General features: G+C 40.6%; 1 protein-coding gene across 1 annotated transcript in view; it reads right to left on the bottom strand.

The window, feature by feature from the left end:
* Positions 1 to 23,010, bottom strand: part of Bbs7 (Bardet-Biedl syndrome 7) — a 35,712-nt gene extending 12,702 nt beyond the window's left edge. Inside the window, exons 1-13 of the mRNA XM_085835951.1 lie at positions 22,827 to 23,010; positions 21,623 to 21,688; positions 20,183 to 20,245; positions 19,809 to 19,984; positions 17,094 to 17,280; positions 15,306 to 15,378; positions 14,517 to 14,633; positions 12,945 to 13,075; positions 9,240 to 9,324; positions 8,237 to 8,339; positions 4,264 to 4,456; positions 2,368 to 2,442; positions 1,784 to 1,849 (exon numbers count right to left, since the gene is read on the bottom strand). Coding sequence (XP_085692077.1) covers positions 1,784 to 1,849; positions 2,368 to 2,442; positions 4,264 to 4,456; positions 8,237 to 8,339; positions 9,240 to 9,324; positions 12,945 to 13,075; positions 14,517 to 14,633; positions 15,306 to 15,378; positions 17,094 to 17,280; positions 19,809 to 19,984; positions 20,183 to 20,245; positions 21,623 to 21,688; positions 22,827 to 22,862 — 1,371 coding nt within the window. The 5' untranslated portion in view covers positions 22,863 to 23,010. The remainder of the gene's footprint in view (positions 1 to 1,783; positions 1,850 to 2,367; positions 2,443 to 4,263; positions 4,457 to 8,236; positions 8,340 to 9,239; positions 9,325 to 12,944; positions 13,076 to 14,516; positions 14,634 to 15,305; positions 15,379 to 17,093; positions 17,281 to 19,808; positions 19,985 to 20,182; positions 20,246 to 21,622; positions 21,689 to 22,826) is intronic.
* Positions 23,011 to 27,491: the final 4,481 nt, after the last annotated feature.

Genomic DNA, 27,491 nt, shown 5'->3' with positions numbered 1-27,491 from the left:
CATTGTGCTTCCTGGCCAGTGAGGTAAGCTTCTATACTCTACTACAACATGCCTTCCTCTATATGGAAGCCTCTGAAACTGTCAGCCAGAATACACCCTTCCTCTTTTTTTTTTTTGTTTTTTGTTTTTTGTCTTTTTGTTTTGTTTTGTTTTGTTTTTGTTTTTTGAGATGGGATTTTTCTGTATAGCCCTGGCTGTCCTGGAACTCACTTTGTAGACCAGGCTGGCCTCAAACTCAGAAATACACCTGTCTCTGCCTTCCAAGTGCTGGGATTAAAGGCATGCACCACCACCGCCTGGCCCTTTCCTCTTAAAATGCTCCCTGTGTTATTTTCTTCTTCCTCCTTTTTCCTTTTTTTTTGTTCCTTCCCTCCATTTATTTCTCCTCTCCCTCCTCATTATTTGAGCCAGGATATCTCTCTGTAGTCCAAGATGGCCTTGAACTCACCTGATTCTTTTTCTCTTTCATACTTTTCCTGGGTCTCTTTTCAGGTATTATTTCTTCCTTTTTGAATTTAGTATTATTATGCTCAACTTTTCAAAAAGAACATTGCTTTCCAAATGTACTGATATAATCTTGATTGGTGACAAAATTATGAAAGAAAAAAAAAACAGGTGATTCAAGACCAGCACTACAAAACAAAGACTAAAACAAAAAAAAAGAACTTTAAATTTTTCACCAGAACAGAAGGTAATAATTATTCATGTGTGTGTGTGTGTGTGTGTGTGTGTGTGTGTGTGTGTGTGTGCGCGCGCGCGCATGTATGTTTGCTGCTGTTTTGTTTTTTATATAGGTTCTCTTTTATGTGGTACTGGCTGTCATGGAACTCACTATGTAGATCAGATTGGTCTTGAACTCATAGAGATCCTCCTGCCTCTCCCTCCTAAACACTAGGATTAAAGATGTGTCACTAGGCCTGGGATAAAGGAAATTATTAAATGACTAGAATTCAATCGGCAAAATCTAAACAGTAGGAAAATACAATGACTACACAATTTCAATAATTCTATTATAGTTAAACCATGAATAGATAATATATAAAAGTGAATCAGTAGAATTTAAACATTATACTTGATAATAATAGTTGTCCAATTTTGACTGAAAATAGTTATTATATATATTTTTTAAAAAGAGCACTCATCTTTTAAACATTCTAGAATATTTACAAATAAAATACAAGTCCACTGTATCTGCTTCAGAATGATTTTAGGTGGCAAGTGACATAACACAAGATTGCTATGGATTAATCACCACTCCAAGCATGCTTGGACTTTCCAGAATAGAACCAGCAAAGCCAGGCCTGGTGCACCCATTGTAATCCCAGTACTCTGGAGACCAACTGCCAAAGTTCAAATCCAGCCTGGGCTACAAAGTGAGACCAAACTTAGTCCCCACTATCCGTCCCCTGACAAAAGGCAAGAAAACTAGAAACGAAAGTTCCCGTTGGAGGGAACTTCCAGAGCAATGTTCCAGAGAAGGTTACTGATTATGCAGTGCCTAGGATAAACTAAAACCCACTGACCATTCCAAAGATGCTACTTCAAACAGATTCACTTCACAGTGCAGCAGAACGACATCATATGTAAGACATGCCAAAGGAAAAGGAAGTTCAAACATTCGGAAATAAAGGTAATGAGGCTGGAGAGGGGTGTGAGTGCATACACACACACACAGACACAGACACACGTAAACACACAAAGTCACGACCCCAAACTTGTAAGACTTGTCCTTGAGCATCAAAAACAAAAATAAAGAAATAAAGTCAATTTCTAGCAATTTTACCTTGAGCTCCAGCCTGGTGGTATTTGCCTGGCACCGATAAGTAGCAAGAAGAAAGTTGTCGTTTGACTGGAAGAATTTAAAGTTGAGAAACAACAAAACAGCATTAGTAATAATTTGCTATTTATTTGAATAATGCTCACTTAAAAAATAATTAGGAGCAGCAAGACGGTGAGGAAGGGGCCATATAGCTATGGAGAGATGACTGTTTGTCTTCCTACTTTTTAAAATAGTTCAAATTCCCAACATTTCTTAAGAAGCCACAGTCCAGGAAACAAGTTTTAAATTAGCATAAGCTTTTCAAATACTTCCATGGTGATGTAAATAAAACTGGTTGTGTAGCAGGACCTAGGATAGGGCCTAGATTGAGTTACCAGAGGGGCAGGGACATGAGTGCAGGGTTGAGCCTGGGCAGGGCCTCAGAGTAAGGATGTCTGAGGATGGGGAAAGGCCAGGCAGATTCTGAGAGAAAAGCCCACATGGAAATGATGCACGCAGCAGCTTCAAACCCTGGCAGCACTACAGACGTCACTCAGTGCTGCAACACAAACAGAGACAGGAAGGGTTCCGTTTGCTTTGTAGCTCACCTCTGTGTCACAGCTGCTGAAGCTCACAACAGCAGAATTCTTGTCCACATCAAGTAGATCTATTGGAACATCACTCTATAGCAAATATTTAAAAACAGGAAGGTTCAGACAGAAAACCTAACGGTAGCCACAGAATGCCTACTCTAAAGGTTCTCCCTAGTTAGAGTGAATACTTTTAACTTATCTACTCTCCTCCTTCCCTGTTTGGCTGTGGTGTTTGAGAAAAGCTCTTGCCATATACCGCTAGCTACTGTACACCTCCACACATAGGCCAGGCTGACACCAATCTGCCTACCTCTGCCTTTCCATTCCTGGGATTGAAGGCATGCTTAACTCCTGGCTTCTCCATTTGTTTTTTGAAAAAGGGTCTCACTAGGGAGTCTGGCCTTAAAACTTAGGTTCCTCTCACACTTCTGAGTGCTGGGATTATAGCTGTGCACCACCATGCCCTGCCAATGGCTTACATTTCTAGAAAGTAAGTTCAATAAATAATTTATTTTATTATTATGTATTCTTTAATATTTAGGTTATCAGAAATGATAGAACATTCTCTCTTATCTCCTTAAAGAATAATCTCCCTGTTCTTTGCTTTTATTAGTGAAAAGAGGTTATCATGGGCTTTAATCATGGAGCCATTCTGAATCTAGGTATGGTATGTGTGCATGTTCATGCATGTGTAGGTGTCTTTCTTGGTCATTTTCCACCTTAGTTTTTGAGACAGAGTCTTTCACTAAACCAACTAGCTAGGCTAGCTGACAAGAAGGCCTCAGGGATTTACCTCTCTCTGCCTAGTGCAGTGTCCTAGACACAGCAGCCCATGGATCCACACCCAAGTCCTGATGCTTGCACAGCAAGCACTTCAGCAACTCAGTCATCTCCCTAGCTGACGGCTCATTTTTATCAAGCTGAATTTCATCTGTTACAGAGACAACCAGGTGACCTCCTCAGCAGAGCAGTTTCTAAGAGAAAGTTGCTGCCCTGTGGTGTGTGGGACTGGAGCTCCTAGAGAGGTTCAGTGTGGCAGTCTGTGAACTAACACAACTCAAGAAGGTTTCTTCTATTTAATTAATAATCCATTTCATTATTGCATCTTTTTGACAGATACATTTTCTTCTTCCAATTTAATACCCTTTCATTTTTATGGGGTTTTCATCTAGTTATTTTCCATTTATCTTTTTCTATTTCATGGCTATATTCCAACTTAGTTAAAAAAATAGTTGTTAGTTACCCATTATTATTCCTAATTCACCCTTTGAGATTGTCTACTTGTCTACTTGCCTAGATGGAATCCACTGGGTTAATAAGTAAGCTACCATCTTAGTACCTAGAGATTCAGAAAACATTTTAATAAAGGCATTAAATATCTGAGGCTTCCTTGCTTTGTTTGTTTGTGTTTGAGGCAAGGTCTCACTTGCAGCAATCCCTCCATCTCCGCCCTGTGAGTGCTGCAATTACCGGCTAAGACACGGCACCTAGCCACATCATGGGTAGATTCTGCTGGTTGTGGTGGCACATGCCTTTAATCCTAGCACTCAGGAAGCAGAGACAACCTGGTCTACAGAGTGAGTTCCAGGACAGCCGGAGTAACATAGAGAAACCCTGTCTCAAACAAACAAACAAACAAACAAGAGCTCCTAGAAGGTGGCCAAGAAAGAAACCCTGTCGTCCTTTCTATTCCTCCTGGAAACTAAGGTTCACTTACATTTGGTTATATAATAAATAAAGCTAAAGATATAACTAAAATAACCCATAAGTAAACTGGTTACCTAACAAGATTTGTAAGCATTTAAAATTACTGTCTAGAATTTAAAATGTTTATTAATAATAAGTGTATGTGTCTGGTTTGCCAAAAAGACAAATCTAGCTTAACAGTGAGAGACAAGGCATTGTGCTTACCTGTATTAAGACATTATCTATTGCAGTCCGCACCTCTAAGACGAGGCTGTAGCTAGCATCTTCTTTATTCAATGTGAACTTGTCATTTATACTGAATGAAGGGACTGTTGACTTTGCTTGGCTTGACTGTGAAGACTGTTGGTAATTTTCTCTCTCCTGAAGCACCTTAAACTGCAGGTGTTCTATTTCAGACCTGCAGGAAAACACACACACACAATCTTATCTCCCACTGACATTTGAGATCCCAGCAGTGTGCACAAAAAAAGTGAGATATTTCCCTTTGCGAGACCAGGCTTAGAGGCTAAGCTATTTCACACCAACAGGAACACGTTTGCTTCTATGACTAGCCAAATGAGTCCACATCATTTATCATTGATCCAAAGGCTAAAACATCTGCTCAGTCCAAGAGCAGTAATATTAATAGAGCTCTATCAAGGCAGGCTGCAAATTACCAGCTCTCACACATTACCATGGTGGCAGCTGCACACAGCGCTGATCAGAAGAGAAACCAATACAAGAACACACAGAAGACCTAATGACAAACAAAAGCATGAAGCCAGTTAAACATACACTTTTCTATAGGTCATTAAGGTAGACGCACAAAATAGGGAGGAAGTCACCAAATATTAGCATGTTGGAAACGACAAGGATGGTGAACCAGTGGCACCACTGGGAGTCCATCAACTGTTACAGCAGATTCTCTATGAGTGTTGTCCAGGGGTGTTTTGTTACATGCAAATGAAGTAACAGCTGGGGCAATATGAAGGTAGCTAGCCCAAATTCAGGGAGAATGGTCTGAGGAGAGCGAATGGGATGTATGCAATAAACAAAGGAAAATATTAACTTATCTAGGAAATATTTCTAATCAATATTACATTATTTACCCCAATATTCCATGTGCTGAATGAACAAAAGAATAAAAATTTGTAACACAGCTTATATTCTAATATGATCAAGAAGGGGAAGACTATATTATTAAAACAGCTATTGGGGGGTGGACAGATGGCTCAGCTGTGAAGATCACTGGCTGTTCCTGCAGAGAACTCAGGTTCAATTGCAGCATTCACACGGCAGCACACAACTGTAACTCCAGTTTCAAAGGATCTGACAATCTCTTCTAGGAATTGCTCTGAGGAACTAGTAATAGTCACTAGCTCTATTTGATGCTTTTAAAAAAGTATGTGTGTAGCTGGTCTTTGCCACTTGGTGGGTTTTGTTTTCCACTCTTTATCCCTCAGTTTCACCCCTATCACAAGATTGAAGAGTAAGAAGACTGGATATAGAAGGGGGCGGGGGGAGAGAGAGAGAGAGAGAGAGAGAGAGAGAGAGAGAGAGAGAGAGAGAGAGAGAGAGAGACTTGAGTCTAATTTCTTTCCTTTTGTTTCTTCTTTGAGCAGGACTACTAACAAATCACACACACACACACCCCGCCCACCAACCATCAACCACTGTGATGGTTTGTATATTCTTGGGCCAGGGAGTTGCACCATTTGGAGGTGTGGCCTTGTTGGAATAGGTGTGACCTGGTTGGAGGGTAAGACCCTCACCCTAGTTGCCTGGAAGTCAGTCTTCCACTAGCAGCCTTTGGATGAAGATGTAGAACTCTCAGCTCTGCCTGTGCCATGCCTACCTAGATGCTGCCATTCTCCCACCTTGATGGTAATGGACTGAACCTCTGCACCTGTAAGCTGGCCCCAATTAAATGTTGTTTCTTATAAAACTTGCCTTGGTCATGGTGTCTGTTCACAGCAGTAAAACCCTAACTAAGACAACCACCAACCACCAACCTGCCTCTCTCGGGGCCCTAGCATTTATAGATTCTCTGAAAAGTCCCCAGAATTCCAATGTCCCACAGCTGCAGAAAGTGTCTGCAGCTGGCAAAACCACATCTCTGCTAGAGCAGGAGACAAATCATAGTCAGCTGCTGCAGTCAGGCTGAAGCAACCCCACATCCCTACACCTGGAATTAAAACAAAAGCACAGTTTTATATAATATTTCTGTGTTTTTTAAAAGAAACAATTTTTCAGAAATCTCAGTACATATGTGTGTGCTATACATGTGTGTTCACATGTTTACATGCATGGAGATGCATTGTGTATAGGTACATATGCAAGTATGTCATATATGTGTGGAGGACAGAAATTGATGTAGGGCCTTCTTGTCACTATTTATCGAGGCAAGGTTTCTCACTGAACCTGGATTTGTAACTGCAGTTAGTTTAGCTAGCTAGTGCCTGCAAGCCTCCATCTCTGCTTCCTGAGTGTTGGGATTGTAGGTAGACCACTGTCTTAGTCAGGGTTTCTATTCCTGCACAAACATCATGACCAAGAAGCAAGTTGGGGAGAAAAGGGTTTATTCAGCTTACATTTTCCACATTGCTGTTAATCACCAAAGGAAGTCAGGACTGGAACTCAGGCAGGTCAGGAAGCAGGAGCTGATGCAGAGGCCATGGAGGGATGTTACTTACTGGCTTGCTTTTCCTGGCTTGCTCAGCCTGCTCTCTTATAGAACTAAGACTACCAGCCCAGAGATGGCACCACCCACAAGGGGACTTACCCCCTTGATCACTAATGGAGAAAATGCCTTAAAGCTGGATCTTGTGGAGGCATTTCCCCAACTGAAGCTCCTTTCTCTGTGATAACTTCAGCCTGGGTAACGTTGACACAAAACCAGCCAGTACACCCACCCCACCTGCCCAGCTCTTTCCATTGGTGCTGGGGATCTGAACTCTGGACTTTATGGTTTCCTGGCAAGTGCTTTTTCTGCTGAGCCACCTCCCTATTTCCTATCACAGAAACTAGGATGCCCTGAATGAGCCAGGCATATTAGTTTGTATAATGATTTCCTAGTGGTCTTTACAAATAAGAACATGCTAATGGTAATTGTGGCATCTCTTCCCTTAACAGTTCTTGTAGCCTTTAACTATGCCAAAAAGGTGAGCTCTTACTTCCCTAACATGTTAGCAAGGGCTACAGGGTCAATAAAGTTTTATCATCTTCCATTTCCTTATTGATTTCCTTATTGTATGTGAGCATGGGGTTAACTCTTCTCAAGACATATTGAATTGAGTGGGCCGTGAAAGCAATCTCAGAACTGAAGGGAATCAGCATTACTCAGGTCCAGCAAGAGAATTTTACAGATAAGAAGGGTTCACGGGCTGTCAACATTAGGGTTAAAGAAGAACTCTGTCACTTCTGTTCGTTTATTTGTAAGGCTTTGGGAAAACAGCAGCAAACACTGTAACTGCCTCCAGCTGAGCAAATGAAAACAATGCGATTCTGGATCAGTAGGACAGACTAATGCCCTAGGTGGGTGCGGGACAGCATACCTGGGATCTAGCACCTAGCAAAAAGGGTCAGGAGTTCAAGGGCATCCTCAGCTACAGAATGAGTTAGGGAACACCTTGGGCTATGTGAGACCATGTCCCACAAAACAACAACAGAAAGAATAATGCACAGGGGGGGTATACTTCAAACTCAAAATATTAATCAGTACTTATGGCTAATTTTCTCAAGTTGACTTTTATAGATGTATCATTCCTACCAATAAAATAAAGCATGTGGTCCTATGATTAGCAAGAAGAAACAGGTGCAAATGTTGAGACAGAAACAGCAAAGAAAAAAGCATTACCTTAGGGCTGGAGAGATGGCTCAGCGGTTAAGAGCACTGACTGCTCTTCTGAAGGTCCTGAATTCAAATCCCAGCAACCACATGGTGGCTCACAACCATCTGTAATGAGATCTGATGCCCTCTTCAGGTGCATCTGAAGACAGCTACAGTGTACTTAGATATAATAATAAATAAATCTTTGGGCCGGAGCAAGCAGGGCCAGAGCAAGCAGGACTGACCAGAGCGAGCAGAGGTCCTGAATTCAATTCCCAGCAACCACATGAAGGCTCACAACCATCTGTACAGCTACAGTGTACTCACATACATAACATAAATAAATACATCTTGAAAAAACCCCATTACCTTAAAGAAGAAATCTTATTTTGCATTTCCTGATTAAGTTTTAGTTCTTCTCCTGGTCCACTTTCCTTATGAGTTGGCTCTGTAGTCAGCCCTGTCACCCAGCCTGGAAGATGAATTACAATCACACATGACTCAATGCTGAGTGCAATAGCAGGTAGAACCCCCAATTACACCCCCTATGTCCATCACCATCCACCTAAAAGCCCAGGGCTTCTTAAAAAATGGAACAAAAAGTTCAAGCTAAAAACTATTCACACTATAAAGGAAGTACTCAAGCATTTCATGACACTGCATTTTCCCTGAAGTGCTACAATCTTTCAATTCTTATAAACTTCAGTTTCCAAGTATGGTATAAGTCAGTACATTCTAGCAAATTCAATGTGGCTGACAAAGCAGACTTGGCTGTTGCTAATTATTGTCATGGAAATTTGCACTGGTATGACTACTGTGAGATTTTTTTTTTAAACATCAAAATTAAGTTTTTATATGAAATGCATTAGGCCAAAACATAGTCTTGATTTTAGTAAATATTTCCTCTTTAAATTGAACAATTTAATTTTAAAGGTACTAGAGACAGGCTAAACTGTCTTCAAAATATTACTCAAATTTTAGATCTAACACAGGGCCCTACACATTTGAGGCAATAAAACCCCTGAACTATAGCCCCAGCCATTTTCCTTATCTCTTTAATACTACATTTATTTGGATAGGGAGGGGCATAAAGGGCAATATGGCAGGGCAACTGTGTGAACAGGCCAGGCAACATGCAGGAATTGTTCTCTTCCTCCCAACACGGCATCTGAGGATGGAACTCAGTTGTCAGGCTTTGCAAGCACAGGTATCATACACCAAGTCGCTCTCTCTCTCTCTCTCTCCCTCTTCCTCTACACACACACACACACACACACACACACACACACACACGAATGTAATAAAATTAGTCAAAACCTTTATTAAACCTAGAAGTTTTTCTTATTCTTTGACTACAGCTATCATTACTTACCTGAATATGTGGCCAGCACGATTTCATCATAACCATCTTTGCCTACACAGCCACCCTGGATCGAGGTGACGCTTTCAGACAGCATCTAGAGTAAATGTAAAGTCCACTTCGCTAACATTGAAACATTTCAAAGACATGTTAAAACAGGTCACAAAACGTTGCTTCTTGTCTCCAGATAGTCAAAACATATTTAGTGTATGTTCATCATGTGCAAACACTGAGGAAAACCTGAACGAATGCTAGAAAATTCCAGCATTTTTAAATATAAGAAAGAAGATTCAAAATAGCTAGTATATTTGTGACAAAACTACATAAAGAAGAGATGTTTGGTAAATTATATAAACAAAACAGCTAGGAAACGTAGTCTGTAAATTATATAAATTATATAAACAAAACAGCTAGGGAACTTAGTCTGTAAATTATATAAATTATATAAATTATATAAACAAAACAGCTCAGGAACGTAGTCTGTAAATCTCTTCAGAGGGTTCTTTCTATTTCTCTAATGAAAATAATCTATGCTTTCATTGCATAATCTTAAATTAACGTCTAGAACTTTTATCATAATCTTATGGAAGTTGTACATAATATTTTAAAGCCATGGCATTTAAAAATCATACCCAGAGCTGGAGACATGGTTCAGTGGTTAAGAGCACCGGCTGCCTCTCCAGAGGTCCTGAGTTCAATTCCCAGCAACCACATGGTGGCTCACAAACATCTACAATGAACTCTGATGCCCTCTTCTGGCATGCAGGCGTAAATGCAGATAGAGCACTCAGATAAAAGAAATAAATCTTAAAAAACAAACAAAAATTCACATCCATTGACTCTAAATACCAGGAAAGTTGTATATACAAAATCATTGACATTGAACGTAAGAAACAGCAGTTAGAATAACTGAATGCAAGAGAATAAACATTACATTGTTCCTTTTCCTCCTTGAACTTTAATTTTCATTTGCAGTGTGTGGGCATGCACACTCCAGTGAGAGTGTGGAGTCAGACAACCCTGGCGAGCTGTCCCTCCTGTTCCACCTTACATGGCCTTGGGGACTGAAAGCAGTCTGCCAGGCTTGTGTGGCACCTCCACACACTAAACCGTCTGGCCAGATCTACTGCTTTTAAAAGTCAACATTACTCTCTCTCTCTCTCTCTCTCTCTCTCTCTCTCTCTCACACACACACACACACACACACACACACATTTGTGCATGTGTACACATACATAGTGTGTATCAACTTTTATTTTCATTGCACTTTCCCCATATATTTTCATTTTAGTGTAATATACTCATGCTCATGCATTTTAATATAATTAGATAGAATTCCTTTAACATGGTTTTATATTTATATGTATTTGGTAGGTGAGGTAAGTGCACATGACTGCACCCAAAAAAGCGTGAAGCCTCAGAGCATCTCAGAGCCAGAGTTACAGGCAGTTGTGAGCCATCGCCACGCATCCAGGGAATAAAGTGTGGGTCCTCTGCAAGAAGAGTACTAGGAACCTGTCAGCAGGACCACCATGACCCTACTGCTCTCTCCTAAGAACCGAGCCACACTGACTGTCTCTCTGAAGCAGCCTGCCCGCTCAGACATCAGCACAGCCATCAAAAGCAGTGCTGGTAACAACAGTCTATGAGACAAAATACTATCTAGCCACAAAAAGAATTGAAATAAGCCAGACAAAGTACACATGTTCTCATTCCTATGCAGAGCGCCCTCCCCTCACAGGGGCTAAGGACAGGATGGCGGGTGCTGCAGTTGTTGAGGAGTAGGGAAGGGATGAGTCCGGGAAAGCTGGCTAAGGAGCATCGATATAGTTACATATATATGAAGTTCAGACCCTTGATTTAGTTTTCCTTGAGATTCTGATGGTGAATCATGACACAGGAAGGAGGAGTGCTTGCCCCTGTATAGGGCGACTACAGGTGACAATTATCTAGCATATGTTTCAAAGGGCTACAAGAAACCATCTTGAGCATTTTCACCCAAGAAATATGTTTACCCTATGTAAACAGTATATTCAGGGACCACAAGACAACTCAGTGAGTACAGATGCTTGCGGCCAAACGGAGACCTGAGTTTGATTCCTGGGACCCACATGGTGAAACGAGAGAACCAACACCCGGAAGTTATCCTCTGACCTCCGCATGTGTGCTGTGGCATGCACTTACATACAACATACACACAAATACCGCTCCCCAAACATTAATATATAAATTTATAAATAAACAATTTAAAACATCTAGAGGGAGAATATTTGGTATCATTATATACTACCATTCATATATAGTTTTTGCTTGTATGTGTCAGAAAAATAAATTAGTAAAAAAAGGTAAAAATTCCATGGTTGCCAGAATGCTTGTCTATATTGATTCTATACCTTTTCATTACGTTTAAAATTTCTGAACTAGAATGACTTTACCTAGTACTTCTTCTTTTCTAAGAAAACAGGTCCTTAAGTGTCTAGATGCGAGACTGTTATTAGGAAGTGCCTGCTTCAAGGTAGTTTCTAAGGAATTCTAATGGTATGGCCTACATGTCTACACTCTTATTACCTTAAAACAAAAATCTCATCAATGAAACTGAAACATACGTTTCCCCTATACTGTGTTGTTATGATTTATAGAAGCTAGAATAAAATATTTAATACCTAATAAATTTAAAATTATATTTAAGAGTGATAATGAAAAAGGAATTTATTTTGTAGTTTACGGGCAATACTCTGCGAGTAAACACGAGATTTTGATAATGAGAACATTTTTTTAAATTTTTTTTTAAATTTTTTTGTTTCTTAGGTATTTTCTTCATTTACATTTCAAATGCTATCCCAAAAGTCCCCCATAACCCGCCCAACTCCCACTCCCCTACCCACCCACTCCCACTTCTTGGCTCTGGCATTCCCCTGAACTGAGGCATATAAAGTTTGCAAGACCAAGGGGCCTCTATTCCCAATGATGGCCGACTAGGCCATCTTCTGATACATATGCAACTAGAGACACTAGCTCTGGGGGTACTGGTTAGTTCATATTGTTGTTCCACCTATAGGGTTGCAGACCCCTTTAGCTCCTTGGGTAATTTCTCTAGCTCCTCCACTGGGGGCCCTGTGATCCATCCAATAGCTGACTGTGAGCATCCACTTCTGTGTTTGCCAGGCCCCAGGCCCTGCCTAGTCTCACAAAAGACAGCTATATCAGGGTCTTTTCAGCAAAATCTTGCTGGTGTGTGCAATGGTGAATGGGAACATTTTTACAAGTATTTATTTATTTGTCCTGCTGGCCAGACCTAGATCCTTGGGTACTTTAGGCCAGTGTTTACCACCGAGCAATGTCCTGGCCCTCTCTGTTTCTGCTCTGGGACAGAACAGAGTCTCATTAAAGTTGATTACTTTTCCAGGCAGGCCTGGACTTCCTCATCCTTCTGCCTCAGCCTCCTGTTGGGATTTAGAGGCCTCACCACCAGATTGGGATAGAATAACAACATTATTATTTTTTAAATATATTGTACTATATTCTTAATTTACCAAAATTCAAACTATCACCCATCTCTACAATAACTAGCCAACAGTAAGTCTATAGTCTGTGTTTTGCTTTGTTTGCTCTGGTCTACAGTACTGGGGCAGAACCAGGACTTCATACACGCCAGGCAAGTCCTCCACGCTGAGCTACCACTCCAGTCCCCACACAAATCTTTCTAAATCAACTTACCTGATCAAATCGTAGCACAGGTTCATTTGCATTTTCAAAACTATACACTTCCACCATTCCATCATCTCTCCCAACAAGTAAATCTTTAACCCCATCACCCATGATATCAAAGCTGTCAACACACAAGATACCTATAAAAAGGGGAGTTATAAGCAATAAGAGTGGTGAGATAGGAAACCGATAGATGCACTGTAGACATGTATTCATATATCTTCATACAAGTCATCAAAAATTTATTGTTAAAAAAAAAGAACAACTTTGCACATAATTGGGTGTTTCCCTCTTTCCAAAGCTTTGAACACACTTTACACAGCAATGCACCCACATTCACATCTCCCTTTAGCTCTGACCCTCAGTAAGCTCTAGGCTCTTATGTCCAGTTTGGCACCTCCCTGTACACACGGGCATCCCACACACTTCTGTTCCCAAGCACCGTTCACTTCTCTACTACTGTGTTTCAGCACTGCTCACTCTCCAGTTGGCCTCCATTCAGTCAATTACACCACTCAGCTGCACAGACGAAACAACTCCAGGCTCTATCTCTGACATCACTCTTTACTCTCTCTGTATCAAACCCATGCATGGCCTCCACATATGTCCCGACTTTCTCTTCTTTCTACTTCCATAATAGGAAGGATGAACCAGGACGCTCTGAACTATAATAAATCATGGTAACTACAACAGCTTCCAAGCTCTTGATGTTTCCAATGTGTGTTTCTTCCCAGATCCATTTGGCCATGTCAAACCTTCCACATACAATTCTCCCAGGACTACCCACTGCTAGTCTCTACCTGCAATTCCCTCTTCCAAGGCTTTAAGGACCTACAGTCCTTGTCCCCGCTCCTGCATCTTCTCCTCAGGCCACACTGCTGCTCAGCCGCACAGGTCTTTCCATTGCCCTCCAATGAATCTAGCTCACCTCCATCTCAAGGGTTTTGCAATTATTAATTTTTCTTCCTCTTAGAATATTCTTTCCTCAAATCTCAGCTCAAATTTGCCTTTCCTCAAGCACTTTCCTCCTCTGACCACGGAGTCTACGAGGAGCTGTGCCCACCATCCCTCTACCACACACCGTTACTGTGCTCTCTTCAGAGGACCAGGGGCAGGGAGAACACAGCGTCAGCATCTGCGCTCTCGCCCACAGGAAGTATCTGCTAAAGAAAACCTGACCAGATGAACAATAGCCTGTGCGTATAAAGAGACATCTCACTGGCTGCCAAGTTGGGTGTAAATCTTTGGAAATATATAATGTCTTTAAAAACTTGGAATAATTTCTGACCCACTACTACATTCTTTATATCCTAGATTCCAATTAATTCTCTATCCCAGTTAACATGGACTAAAGGGTATTAACCTGTATGTCTATCCCAAACTACAAGTAGCATTTCTAATTTTAAAAATTACATCTATAGTATAACAGTTGCCATAAGCAAACACTAGGTACATCAGAGGTGGTTCGGTAAATCCCTAAGCGCGCTCTCTAATAGAACTAAATCAAACAGGATGCATTGCACACTCTATTGTACTAAATGATTGCCGACATTCCATAACTTGACCTGTGCGGAAGCCTACCTCCCCGCTTTTTGTCATTTCGAATTTCCCATTTGTGTATTGGTTTGGATGTTGTGATCTGAATAAGCCCAAGTCTTCCATCTGATGTGCCGAACAGAAGACCTTCTCCAGAGTCACCTAGTGAAAATTAAAGCAAACATACAACTACAAACAAAAACACAAATACCTTCTAAAAGCCTTTTAATGTAAAATTCTCATTTTTCAAATGCTACATTAAGGGAAAAATTTAAAGGAGAAATACTAGGTATATATGTATCAAAACATCATGATACCATTCATATATAGTTTGGTTTTATGTAAATAAAATAAACTTATAAAAATTAGAAAAAAATTCCATATATGCCAGAATACCTTTTGGTTACACTTAATTTTTCTGAACTAAAATGACTTTATCTAGCATTTCTTCTTTCTAAGAAAGCTGGCCCTTAAGTTCTAACTCGAGACTATTATTATTCCTCTGCTCCGAGGTGGTGCCTATGGAATCCTAACAATATGACCTTCGTGTCTATGCTCTCATTAAGACAACAATGTCTGTCATCAAAGAGAACCAAGCATGTTTCCCCTACACCGTGTAACTACTTTCTATGATTACAGAAATTAGAATGAAATCGTCACCATGTCGTCACAAGGTGAGGCGTATTCCCTACAACTGACTTCAAGATGAGGAAGCTCACTGACTCCTAATTTATAACTGAGCAGGAAGTGAGAGGAAGAGAGCACACCACTGCTACACTGTGTAACAACGCCCCGCTTTGCATCATGGCTGGCTGCGATACTGAATGCGATTACCTCCATCTCCATTATGCAGTGCTAAGACAGTGGGTGGACCAGGAACCTCAATTTCATACATCACATCAGATCCCTGAAGGAAAACAAGAATTTTAAAAACTGAAACTGAAGAACATTCAAAAGAATATGGAAAATGATTAGAGACATCAATATCTAAACAAATCAAAATGCTTTAAGAAAATAGGTCATAAATATGAATGTGTCAATAATTTTGCATATATTAACACACTGGAAATAAAATATATATGCCAAGGAGAAAAATACATAATATATTCTCTACTTTCAATAGCTTTCATTTTTTAACTTTGGATTTCATCAGAAAAAGAAAATCTATAATAGCCAGATCCAAAGACCAGACAACTTAATGAGCCTCTAGACAGAGGAGTGTTGGCATTTATAACATGTTTGCTTATCTGCAAACCACCGACTGGTGAACCCCTTTAAAAACTTACCAGTAACAAGTGTCATTTCTTCTGTCTTTTCTGTTATTATCTGGAGCTTTACATAGAATACCTTCAAAACTCTGAGCACCCCCAAAGCTGCTCGTAAGAAAATTCTGGCTTTGCCTTTTGGTATTCTGCAGACTCACGGCAGCACAGAGACAAACTTGTCTACTACTTAGATAAGAAAACAAGCTGGGGCCTTGTACGTGTTTTATTTGTTTGTTTTCAATTTTGCCACTTACATAATTCAGTGAATATACTATGCCACTTATAAAATTTTAATGTAGATTTAGAACTTGGGAAAAAGGCATATGTGTATACTTTATTAATCATTTTTAAATTTATAGACATCTACAAGCAAAAAAGGAACACGCACAGTTGTAAAAGAGGCAAGTTCAGAGGATGGAGTCTTCTCAGAGGCAGGAAAGGAGAGATAAGTGCAGCAGAAGGGAAGAGTTCTGCTCTCTCCTTTCACATGTCCTTGGTGATTTACTTTTAACAATAAGAATGCAGGCAGGCATGATAGCACACACCTTTGACCCCAGCACTGGGGAGGCAGAGACTTATGGATTTCTGTGAGTTTGAAGCTATCCTGGTCTATAAAGTTCTGGTCCATACAGAAGCTACATGGTAATACCATGTCTAGAAAAAATAAAATGATAAATAAATAAATAAATAAATAAATACATAAATAAGAATACAGATAGCCTCTTATGAAACAAAGCAAAATCTAGAAGTTATCTAGGTAACTTCTAGCTGGTTGCTTACCCATTCCTGCCTTGTATATTTTGCCACAGGATCTCATATACCCTGGGCAGATCTCAAACTCCCTACACAGCTAAGGATGATGTTGCTTTTCTGATTCTCCTGCCTGCACCTCCTGTGTGCTGAGATTTCGGGCCTGCTCCACAACATCGGGTTTATGTAGCACTGGGTTTCAAGCATGCTAGGCAAACATTCTACCGTTTACTTATGCAATGGATTATTTACTGAGTATTTTATTCCACATGTGTTTGAATGATTGATAAATTCAAATTATTTGTCGCCTCCTCTTCTATCCAATTTTCCTTTTAGTTTTTGAGGACTAGAAAAGTACTGAAGGAGCAAGTGGGGACCGTGTGGACAATAGTTATCAGTACCCAAGTTCTCTATTTGATGGTGGGCATTTCGGACTGGGGATGCGTGAGTGGAAGGTAGCTGTTTCCCTCTCTGTATCTATTCTAAAAACGTTCAAAAGATGTCAGCACATTTCCTGGAATAAGATAGAAGCATTAAAGTAACCTTTAATGGCACTCACAATGGTTTACTGAATAATGAAGAGTCATAAAAATTCAAAGGACATTACCTGTAAGACTCGGAGCACCCGGTCCTGGCAGGCCAACACCGGTGTCATGCGAGATAACCTTTCCACGGGAAGGCAGATGACATCATTGATTTTGTCCCCAGAAAGATAATAATTTTGGTCTTTGCAATCACAGTAGTGATTATAGATGTAGCTTGCACTGAGGAAGAGGTCAGAGCCAGAGATGTACCTGAAGACATTAACATGATAATTTAGGATGGTCATTTTAAGCACAGGCAACTGACAGTTTTTTGTTTTTTTGTTTTTTTTTTTTTAAAACAGGTGAAAACAGTTTACTTGCATTTAATAAAGGTAAGTTTTTTGTTTTTTGTTTTTTTTTTTTCATTTCACCCACTTAATCTCTATGTACCCTCTCTCTTTAAAGACGGGTTCTTGAGCAGTTCTAGGCTGTCCTTGATCTCATCCTAATGGCTGAGGACAACCTTGGAACCAGTATCCACTGGCTCTCCCCACTAAGTGTGGGATTATAGGCACAAACCGTGCAGCTTTAATCTTTAGCCATTTGATGCATAAGCCACTTCTAATTCTGACAACTTGACAACCACCAGCAAGGATGGTAAGTCAGGAATCTCAGTAAGGGCTCAGAAAAACTAACAACACGTGTCTTCATTTGTTTGTTTTTATAAAACAACATCAATAGAGAAACTTTTTTAGTGTGTACCATTTGCCAAGCACCGTTCTAATTGATATACCCAAAGTAGCACACTAGCACTCAATCCTATAGAAGGTTAGTGTCCCTTTGATAACCGAATAGCAAAGTGTGCCCAGGACTAATGGCTCATATTGGAAATGAGAGACGGCAGGTGGGGGTAACTTCAGCTGCAGAGTTAGCTTCACATTAATGCGCCTAGAAAAGTACACCTCACTGATTTTAAGGTAAGTGATGAATGAATGATGGAAATGTTTTCATTAGAATGTTATCTTTGGAATAAGTTCATTTATAATGGGCTTTAACAAAGTGTAGCTAAGAATCACAGCAAGTTTCTAATTCTTGGTCTACAAGATCATTTCAAACACATTATATATTTTTAAAAACCATCTGAAATCTTTTTCACGTGTTGCTGTTGGACTCTTGTCTCACTTCACAAACCAGATGTTTAAAGTCCTCAGTCGAGAGAAGTGCCGTGCCCTGCACAGAATGGCACATAGCTTCTGTCCACCATAGAGAGATGCTGTCAGCTAGGAGTGTCCAAACCAGGCCTCTGGCTACATGGACCACTTGGCTGCATTGCAGCGAAGGAAGAAACTTAAAAGCCACTCCTAGTCACTCTGCTTAGCAAGTGTGAGGGAGGCTGCTGCTGCTAGTCTTCCGAAGAAGCTCTTGGGTTAATAGGGTTTAGAGAAGAGGAGAAAGGGAGGGAGACATGGCCGGGAGGGACTGTGTAAGGGAGGGGACCTGGGGGCGGGGCAGCAACTGACATGTAGAGTGAATAAATAAATACAAATGAAAAAAAGGAGGGAAGTTACATGAACTTTATGGCCTCCCTAGCCCCCATTGCTCAAAAACTAAAAGTTCAGGACTGACAAGATGGCTCAGAAGGCAAAGAGTTTGCCACGTAAAACCTGGTGGCCTGCGTTCTCGCCCCAGAACTCACATAGAGGTAGGAGGGTCACCCTGTGAACTCGTCCTCTGATCTCTACCATAAACCACAGCCCACGCAGGCCCATCTCTGTCTCTTACCCTCTTGCCCCACCACCCGATAGGAAACAAAGTCTAAATTTTTAACTGTGAAATTTCACATGCCAGGAAGCCTTGTATTTTTCACGTAGTTTTACCCAATTCACCAGAAATTACAACCATTAGTGGCCATCAACTTTAAAGAACGGGTTTTTAAAGACAGGATTTTTTTTCTTAAGACCAGGTCTCACTCCATAGCCCATATGGTTGGTGAATTCATTATACACCCCAGGTTGGCCTCAAATTTGTGACAACCCTCTGCTTCAGTCTCCCAAGTATGGGGATTACAGACAAGAACCAGCACACTCAGGGACCGGTCACCCTTTTAATATAATGTCGTTACCTCAGAACCAGAACTACCACAGGCACTTGAGGAATAGGATCCTGTGTACCTACGTTGTTCTTTTTTAACTTTTTACATATACCTTATCATTACCATAATCATAACTGAACCAGACAGTGAAAGTTGAATGTATACAACTTCACACTTCAAATACTTAGCACACTTCAAAAAATAATTAGAATGTTCCCAACATAAGTTGTCAGAGGTGATGAGTATGCTAATTCTTCCAATCTGACATCACATATCATATACACATATTAACATGCCTCTGTGATTTATAAATGCACACAATTACTGTATATCTATGAAAAATATAAAATATATTTTAAAAAATGATCACAAAACAAAGTGAATGTGAGTGCAGACACACACACAGACAGACACACATACACACACACATAAACACACACACACACATAAACACCCAGACACACACACATAAACACACAGACACACACACACATAAACACCCAGACACACACACACATACACACAGTCACACACAATGTGAAGTTGAAAACATTTCAACTGTCAATCAACTGTGTATTGATTCCAGGTTCTGACTAATGAAATGCCTGTAGCCAAATTTCCTTTCCAGAAAAACCTACTAATGTATACTAACTTAATCAGATGTATGATAGACACATATGTAAACATAAAAGAGAACAAAACATACATAGCTTTAATGCTTTCCGTGAGGTTAGTTTCAAAAGAGAGAAATTGTTTCCCTCTCTTTGTAAAGCCTCTAATCTCGGACCCTGCAGCAATGAAGATTTTCTCCTGAGGCGTGTTAACAGCCCCGCCTAGTTCCAGCCTCGAGATCTTCTGCCCTGGTAAAGTCTTGAACACTGGCTGTAAGAATCAATTGGGGAAAAAGTTAAGTGTATAAGTTATTTCACTGTAAACATTTTCCTGTATGGTTTTAAACTTATACAATGTTAACAAATATTTCCCACTTGTACATTTCAGGAAGACTCTAACTTCGGAGTACCCAGCAAGTAGTGCATCTGTCTTTTGGAAAAGCTGCCGCCCTAGAACAGCTCCACTCACCACAGCCTCTCCTTTCTTCATGCCGAAGCATATCACTACCCCATCTTGATCTCCAAGAACTACCTGTAACACATGGATTCAGAGTCTAAATTTATTGTTATGGTAAAGGCTCACCAGTCCTTCAGGTTATACACTACAGGAACACCCAAGAAACCCCATCAGATTTAAATATAGCATCAACAGTGACAGTTATCTGAAAAAGCTACTTGAAGATCTTTCTCTATTTTCAACTATATATCCAAGTAAACTGACTTAATGAGTTTTTTCCTATGTATTGCAACCAAAACAAAATCATCACAACAGACTGAAAGCAGAGAAAAATCTACCTTGGCTTATGAATTTGCAAAAATATAACATAATATCACTATTATCTCTAAGTTATCCTATTTTGAAAATAATAGATATTTATTAAATAAATATTTATTAGATATTTTAATAAAAATATGGTTTTAATGTAAACATGATGAATTTAAGAATTTCTGAGATTTAATTTTCATACAGTAAGTTCTGATATTACATACATAAGTTCTTTCAGATCCTCAGCAATTTAAATGAGTAAACTTTTGGAGAAGTGCTATTATATATAGAATATAATAAACAATAATCGTGATTTATTATTCTTTAAATTCTGCTTAAAATGTCAGGTTCCTCTCATATATTTAAATACCTTATTTGTAAGAACTGACCTTATTATGTAAATCACTTCAAAAATGCAGCCAAAGGTCAAATAATGTATTTAAGTCCATTTATCAAGAAAAAAATCTTGTAATTCATCTTGATAAATGTTAACATATCAAAATAATATGTTTACAGCTATTAAAATACCATACTACTCTACAAAATAATTACTTTTTGTCTATAAGATGTCAAGCTAATACAAAGTTCAACATTAAAAATACTAATTCAGTAAGGGTAGATTTAAACCAGGCATGATTGCACATGCCTACAATCCCTGAACTTCTGATGCTGAGGTAGGAAGATCAAGAGTTCGAGGCCAGCCTCAGCCACATCAAAGCATGTCTCAAAAAGAAAATAAGTAAAAACAAAACAACAAAATAGAAAGTTTAAAGAAATCAATGTTCTGTTCTTTTTCCATGGTACACAGAGTGAATTAGTACCAAAAATGGAGTGTTGGTTTTGCTTTTTCAGTGCTAGGGACTGACCTCAGGGCCTTGGACATGGTAACTACGTCTCTACTACTGAACTACAACTGAAGCTCACCATGTATGGCTCTTACCGAGTTTTCTCACACAACTTACTACTTGTATGTAATATCAATGTCCGAGAACTACTTTCTGTAAATGTTGGCTTCTATTTCAACTTTGTTCATTTCCATCTTAACGTGAGCACCTGTTACACACCAAGGTACCAATAAGGATGGCAACGTGAGCCTGCCCTTTGAGAGGCAGGAGAAGGCGGAGAAGGCAGCATCTACAGCACCTTTTGTGTAGCCCTTTGTCTTGAGGTAGGGAGCAACTTCATAGTCTTCTGAGAGGTCACTCCGACCTAAGGAAGCAGAACAGCCAGCTAGTGGATGCTTTCGGACATGCTGTAATTTGAAGTTCTTACATAGACAATTTAAGAAGAACTGACCACATCATGGGAGTTTTAGTTTTTTTTCAGTTTTAGGGTTTTTTTTTTTTTACTGAAATGTATATTCTTATCAGTTAACTTTCATTTTGATGAAATATGTCAGAGAAGGTCGGAATACAGGAAACAATCCAAAACGTTTAATATATATATATATAATTGTGTAACATTACTGGCAAGGAGCTTCAGAAAATATCTTCAGAAGCCCTTCCTACTAGTGATGGGAAATAGGGGACTTCTGCTGAAATAATATACCTGCTGACATCATAAGATTCCAGTGTAACTGACCATGACTATTTACAAAAGGCACAGGGAGGAAAAACAGCACGGCTTGTTCATCAAAGGTGACTGTCACCAGAACTTAAAAACAACCAATCATGAGAAAACCTGCTTGGTGCACGTATGACTATTCTGAATTTTTAGGCACGCTGCTACAGTTTTAAGCAATCCATTTAGTTTGATATTGTCAAGTGCTTTGCACCATAGCTTGGGGAAGATGGACTTGGAGTTTGTAGGTCCTATCCATCCAAGCTAAAGATGAGAACCCAAACTGGGAATCACAGAGATGGTGACTAATTGGACAGATCCAAGAGATATTGTCAGGGTGTAGCTTCCATAAGATACTAAAGAGAACTATCTGGCCCAACGCCCTGGGAAACTAAGCGGATGTTTATACCACGAAGAACTTCTTAAGAGATGGGTAGGAGGGATAAGAAGCCATGCACCACAGGGATACCCGCTCTGGAGTCCGGCGCTTTGATTCAAACAGCAACTGCATGATTTGTTACTACGGGGCCAAGTATTTACCTACTCTGGGCTCCTGACTCTTCATTTGCACTAACTACCTTAGTAGCAAATTTTTGTGATGATTTAGTCAGTTCAGTAGGGCTGTGATGGTTCATGAAATCTGGCTGGTGTGGTCAGGCCCAGTGGGATTGACAGGGCGGTCAAGACCACTGGGAGCGGCTGGGAGACCCCCAGGACCCGGGCCTGGAGGGACCGGGGCTTCCCCAGGCCCGCGTCCACCCATGAGGGCGCCCGCCAACCGGTTTACCTGGAGGTAGTCTGCCCGGCTTAACGTCAGATCCATGGCGGCCGCACGGAGAGGCAGGACCCGCTTGCCAATGTGGAAGCCTTCCCTCGGAGAGCCCACCACTAGACCGACCAGCCGGCCTGCGTCAGGGCAGCGGCGCCCAGCAACCTCGGCTCGACACGTGACCCATCTTAGCTCACTGTGAAGCCCCGCCCTCTCCCGGGGAGCTGCACCAAGAAAGGGGGCGGAGGGAACGGTCCTCAGACGCTGGCCGGTTTCCAAGGCAACCGGGGCGCGTTCTCCGCCTCCCAGCTCTGGGCCGCTGGGCCGGCGAGCTGCTAGGAGCTCAGCACATGCATGTTCCTTCAGCTCTGAATGAAACTCTGGAGAAGCGAATATTTTGTGGCTTATTCTACTCCTGATTCTTCATTTTAGGCTTTGTCATACAAATTTTCCCCTCAAATATTTATTTTTGTTTTGTGTGCACATGAATATTGCCTGATATATTAATGTGCATCACATGCTTGTTGCCTTCTAAGGAGGCCAGGGCCTTGGGACTCCCATGTGTTTGTTGAGAAACCTAATCTTGGGTCCTGTGCAAGAGCAGCAAGTGCTCTTAAACACTGAGCCACCTTCCAGCCTGGCACGCAAATTCTAAAACAACAAACCCCCCATAAACTGTATTTATGTAGTGTGTGTGTGTGTGTGTGTGTTTGGGAGGTCATGTCGAAGTCTGAGGACAACTTTCAGGAGTCATTCTCTCCATCCTGAGGATCGTTGGGCTTGGTGGCAAGCTCTTTTACCTGCTGAGCCATCTTGCCAATCCTCTTCCTCCCATTCTATAACTACACCCCCTCCCCCAGGGCCACAGTACAAGACTCTGAGTCAAACAAATCAAATCGAAACATAATACTAATACCGAAGAAACGAGTTTGAAACAATAGAATAAACGGAGAAACTAGACAGTAACGACACAGAAAATCTGAGTAAACCAATAGCACTCGGGAGGCAGAGGCAGGCAGATTTCTGAGTTCGAGGACAGTCTGGTCTACCCAGTAAATTCCAGGACAGCGAGGGCTATACAGAGAAACCCTGTCTCGAAAAACCAAAACCAAAACCAAACCAAACAAACAAACAAAAAAACCCCAATAGCAAATAATGAGAAGTCACCATAAAAAGGAGGTTCAGGACGGGAGACTTCAAACAAAAGCACCAATTCTTCCCAAACTATTTCCTAAACTTGAAAGGATGGGGCTTTTTCAAACTCTTGTAGGCCAGCATTTCCTCATACCAAACCAAAACAGGACACAAGAGAAACACACACACACACACACACACACACACACACACACCCATGCACACACCCCCATGCACACGCTCACACACAGTCTCTTGCCACAGGTCTTGTTCTACCTTCAGACTACTAACAAAAAGAGCATCATCAGGTGCAATCCTCCCGACTAGAGTTGTGGGCAAAAATAGACTTATTTTCTTTAAAACTTAAAAATAGAAAGAAAAAAGGAGAAAGAAGGGGGAAAGGCAATGAAAAGTCTAGACAGAGATCACTGATGAAACAAAGAAGTAAAAATTTCAGAACAAACAAGCAGACAATCTAGCCACGATTCCAACAGCACAACGAAGACATCATTCCAGCCAGGAGCTGTCAAGCACACCTGTAAGGCCAGCTACCCCTAAGTCTGGGTAAGGTGGTCATTAATGAAAAGCCCTGGGTAACATGGTGAAAACCTGTCTCAAAAAAACAAAACAAAACAAAACAAAACCAAAAACCCAAAACATAAAATATCAACATCCTTTTGTGAGAAAACCTTTGAGCAAATCTAACTGTATAAAGAACGTGTGCCAGGGCTGGAGAGAAGCAGTGGTTAAGAACACTAGCTGCTCTTCCAGAGGACCTTGGTTCAATTCCTAGTAACCACATTGCAACTTACAACTGTCTATAATTCCAGTTCCAGGGGATCTGACACTCTCACACAGACAAACATGCATACAAAATACCAATGCATATAAAATAAATAAAAAACCTTGTGTCATCATAAAGGCTATATAATACAAGTCCACAGCCAATGTCAAAGTGAAGGGGGAAATCTGGAAGTATTTCTCCTAAGATCTGGAAAACATTAAGAGCATCCCCTTTTGCCACTCTTAGTATAGTACTGGACTGTGGAGTAATTAGGAAGAGAAAGAAATAAAAGTATACAAATTGAAAAAGAAGTTACATTGTCTCTGTTTGCAGGTGATATGATCTATATATAGAAAGACTTAAAGACCTTGCTAAGAGAACTAATAAATTAAGTTTGTAAAATTGAGGTGTACAAAGTTAACATATAAAACATCATTTTGTGCACCAAACTTTCTGAGACAAATTAATTTACTAAATAAATAGTCTAGGGGTTCTGGAGATGTGGCTCAGTTGGTAGGGTGCTTGCCTTGCATTTACAAAGCCCTAGGCTTGGTTGCCAGCCCGGCATCACTGGGTGCGAGTCATGTGACTAAAACTTGCTTAGGGATACATTGTGTTAAGGATGGGAATAATCAGGTGTGGTGGCACACTCCTTTAATCCCAGCACCAAGGAAACGGAGGCAGGTGGATTTCTGTGAATTTCAGGACAGCCAGAGCTAGAGAGTGAGATCCTGTCTCAAAAAATAAATAAGACACTAATGAAAAAATTCATTTTTTCACTCACAGAAACACGGAAGAAAAAGGAACCCCACCCCATATTATTGAACTGGAAGAATTAATACTGTTAAGATGTCCATGTTAACTTATAGTGATACATAGACTCTGTACAATCTCATAAAAATATCAATAGTGTTCTTCAAAGAACTAGAAAAAAAGTCCTACATGTTTATGGAGACAGAAAAAAACCCCAAATATCAAAAAGAACAGACCAAAAAGAACAGAGCTAGTGGCATTATAGTGTCTGATCTCAAGATACACCACAGCCATAAAGTGACAGAGCCAGCTTGATACTGACCTGACTCCTACAAATAGACAGAAGGAACAAAATAAAAAGCTTAGAAATAACCTAAAGCCCTAAGGCGAAAGGATGGACCATCCAGAGACTACCCCACCTGGGGATCCATCCCATAATCAGCCACCAAACCCAGACACTATTGCATATGCCAGCAAGATTTTGCTGAAGGGACCCTGATATAGCTGTCTCCTGTGAGGCTATGTCAGTGCCTGGCAAACACAGAAGTGGGTGCTCACAGTCATCTATAGGATGGAACACAGGGCTCCCAATGGAGGAGCTAGAGAAAGTACCCAAGGAGCTAAAGGGATTTGCAACCCTATAGGTGGAACAACAATATGAAATAACCAGTACCCCCGGAGTTCGTGTCTCTAGCTACATATGTAGCAGAAGATAGCCTAGTTGGCCATCAGTGGGAAGAGAGGCCCCTTGGTTTTGCAAACTTTATATGCCCCAGTACAGGGGAACGCCAGGGCCAAGAAGTGGGAGTAGGTGGGTAGGGGAGCAGTGTGGGGGGAGGGTATAGGAAACTTTCGGGATAGCATTTGAAATGTAAATAAAGAAAATATCTAATAAAATAAAATAAAAACAATCAAAAAAAAAGAAATAATCCAAAGCATCTACAGTCAACTGATCTCAAAAACAATGTCCAAACCAGCAATAGAGAAAATCAACTGTTCAATAAATGGTACTGGGAAATCTGGGTATCTACAAGTAAGGACAAAAGCTGACCCTCATCTCCAACCCTTCCTACACAGAAACCAACTGAAAACAAAGATATGACTGTAATACTTGAAACTATAAAACAACAGAGAGAGGTGGGACATGGTGGCCTCTGCCTTTAATGCCAGCACTCAGAGGTAGAAGCAGGCAAAGCTGTAGTTCAAGGCCAGCCTTGGCTACACAGTGAGTTCCAGGGCAGCCAAGTGTACACTGGGATTCCATCTCAAAACAAACAAGTGGGAAGACTTTGATGTCATCACTTTGATAGGTGATGATGTTCTGGACAGAACCCACAAAGCTCGGGAAACAAATGTAAACTAGACAAATGGGACTGCACAGGGCTGAGAGGCTTCTGGCTGCAAAGGAACGAGCCACAGAGTAAAGAAACATCGTGCAGAATGCCAGGAGATGTTTGTAAACAATTAATCTGCCAAAGGCTTAATATGCAGAATATACTGTGAACTGAAATTCTTAGATTAAAAATCCACGTCTGTGCTTCGGTAAGGAATCACACGAACAACTGTGGAGAATTGCAGATCCCTAACCAAAATCACTTGGGGTGATTTTTAATCCCCTTATCAGCCATTTCTTCCCACATGTGTATCTGACCTAATTTCCTTTCAAGGACTAGTTAAAATATTTTCCAGTGTGTTAACATAACAGCATTATCTCCCACTACCCCAAATAAATATAAGGATGTCATCAGACAGTATCTAGAAACTGCATACCCGACTCCCCACCAATGCATTTGGTAAACGCCTTAATTTATAGTATGACTTTCTTTAGTTCTGGATCCATAAAAGTTCATGTAATCTTTTCCATGTTAGAACACTTCAGACCAAGCAACCTGAATACATGTCCTGGGCCATGTTTTCTTTGAGGTGGGAGCATCAACGATATAAAGAATGCTTGTGCATGTGTTTGTGCGAGTGCGTGCGCGTGGGCACACACACACACACACACACACACA

Source organism: Mus caroli, unplaced genomic scaffold, assembly GCF_978045245.1.
Source record: "Mus caroli unplaced genomic scaffold, Mus_caroli_1 scaffold_3, whole genome shotgun sequence".
In the NCBI taxonomy this organism is placed as follows: Eukaryota; Metazoa; Chordata; class Mammalia; order Rodentia; family Muridae; genus Mus; species Mus caroli.
This window is presented reverse-complemented; position numbering and strand designations above follow the sequence as displayed.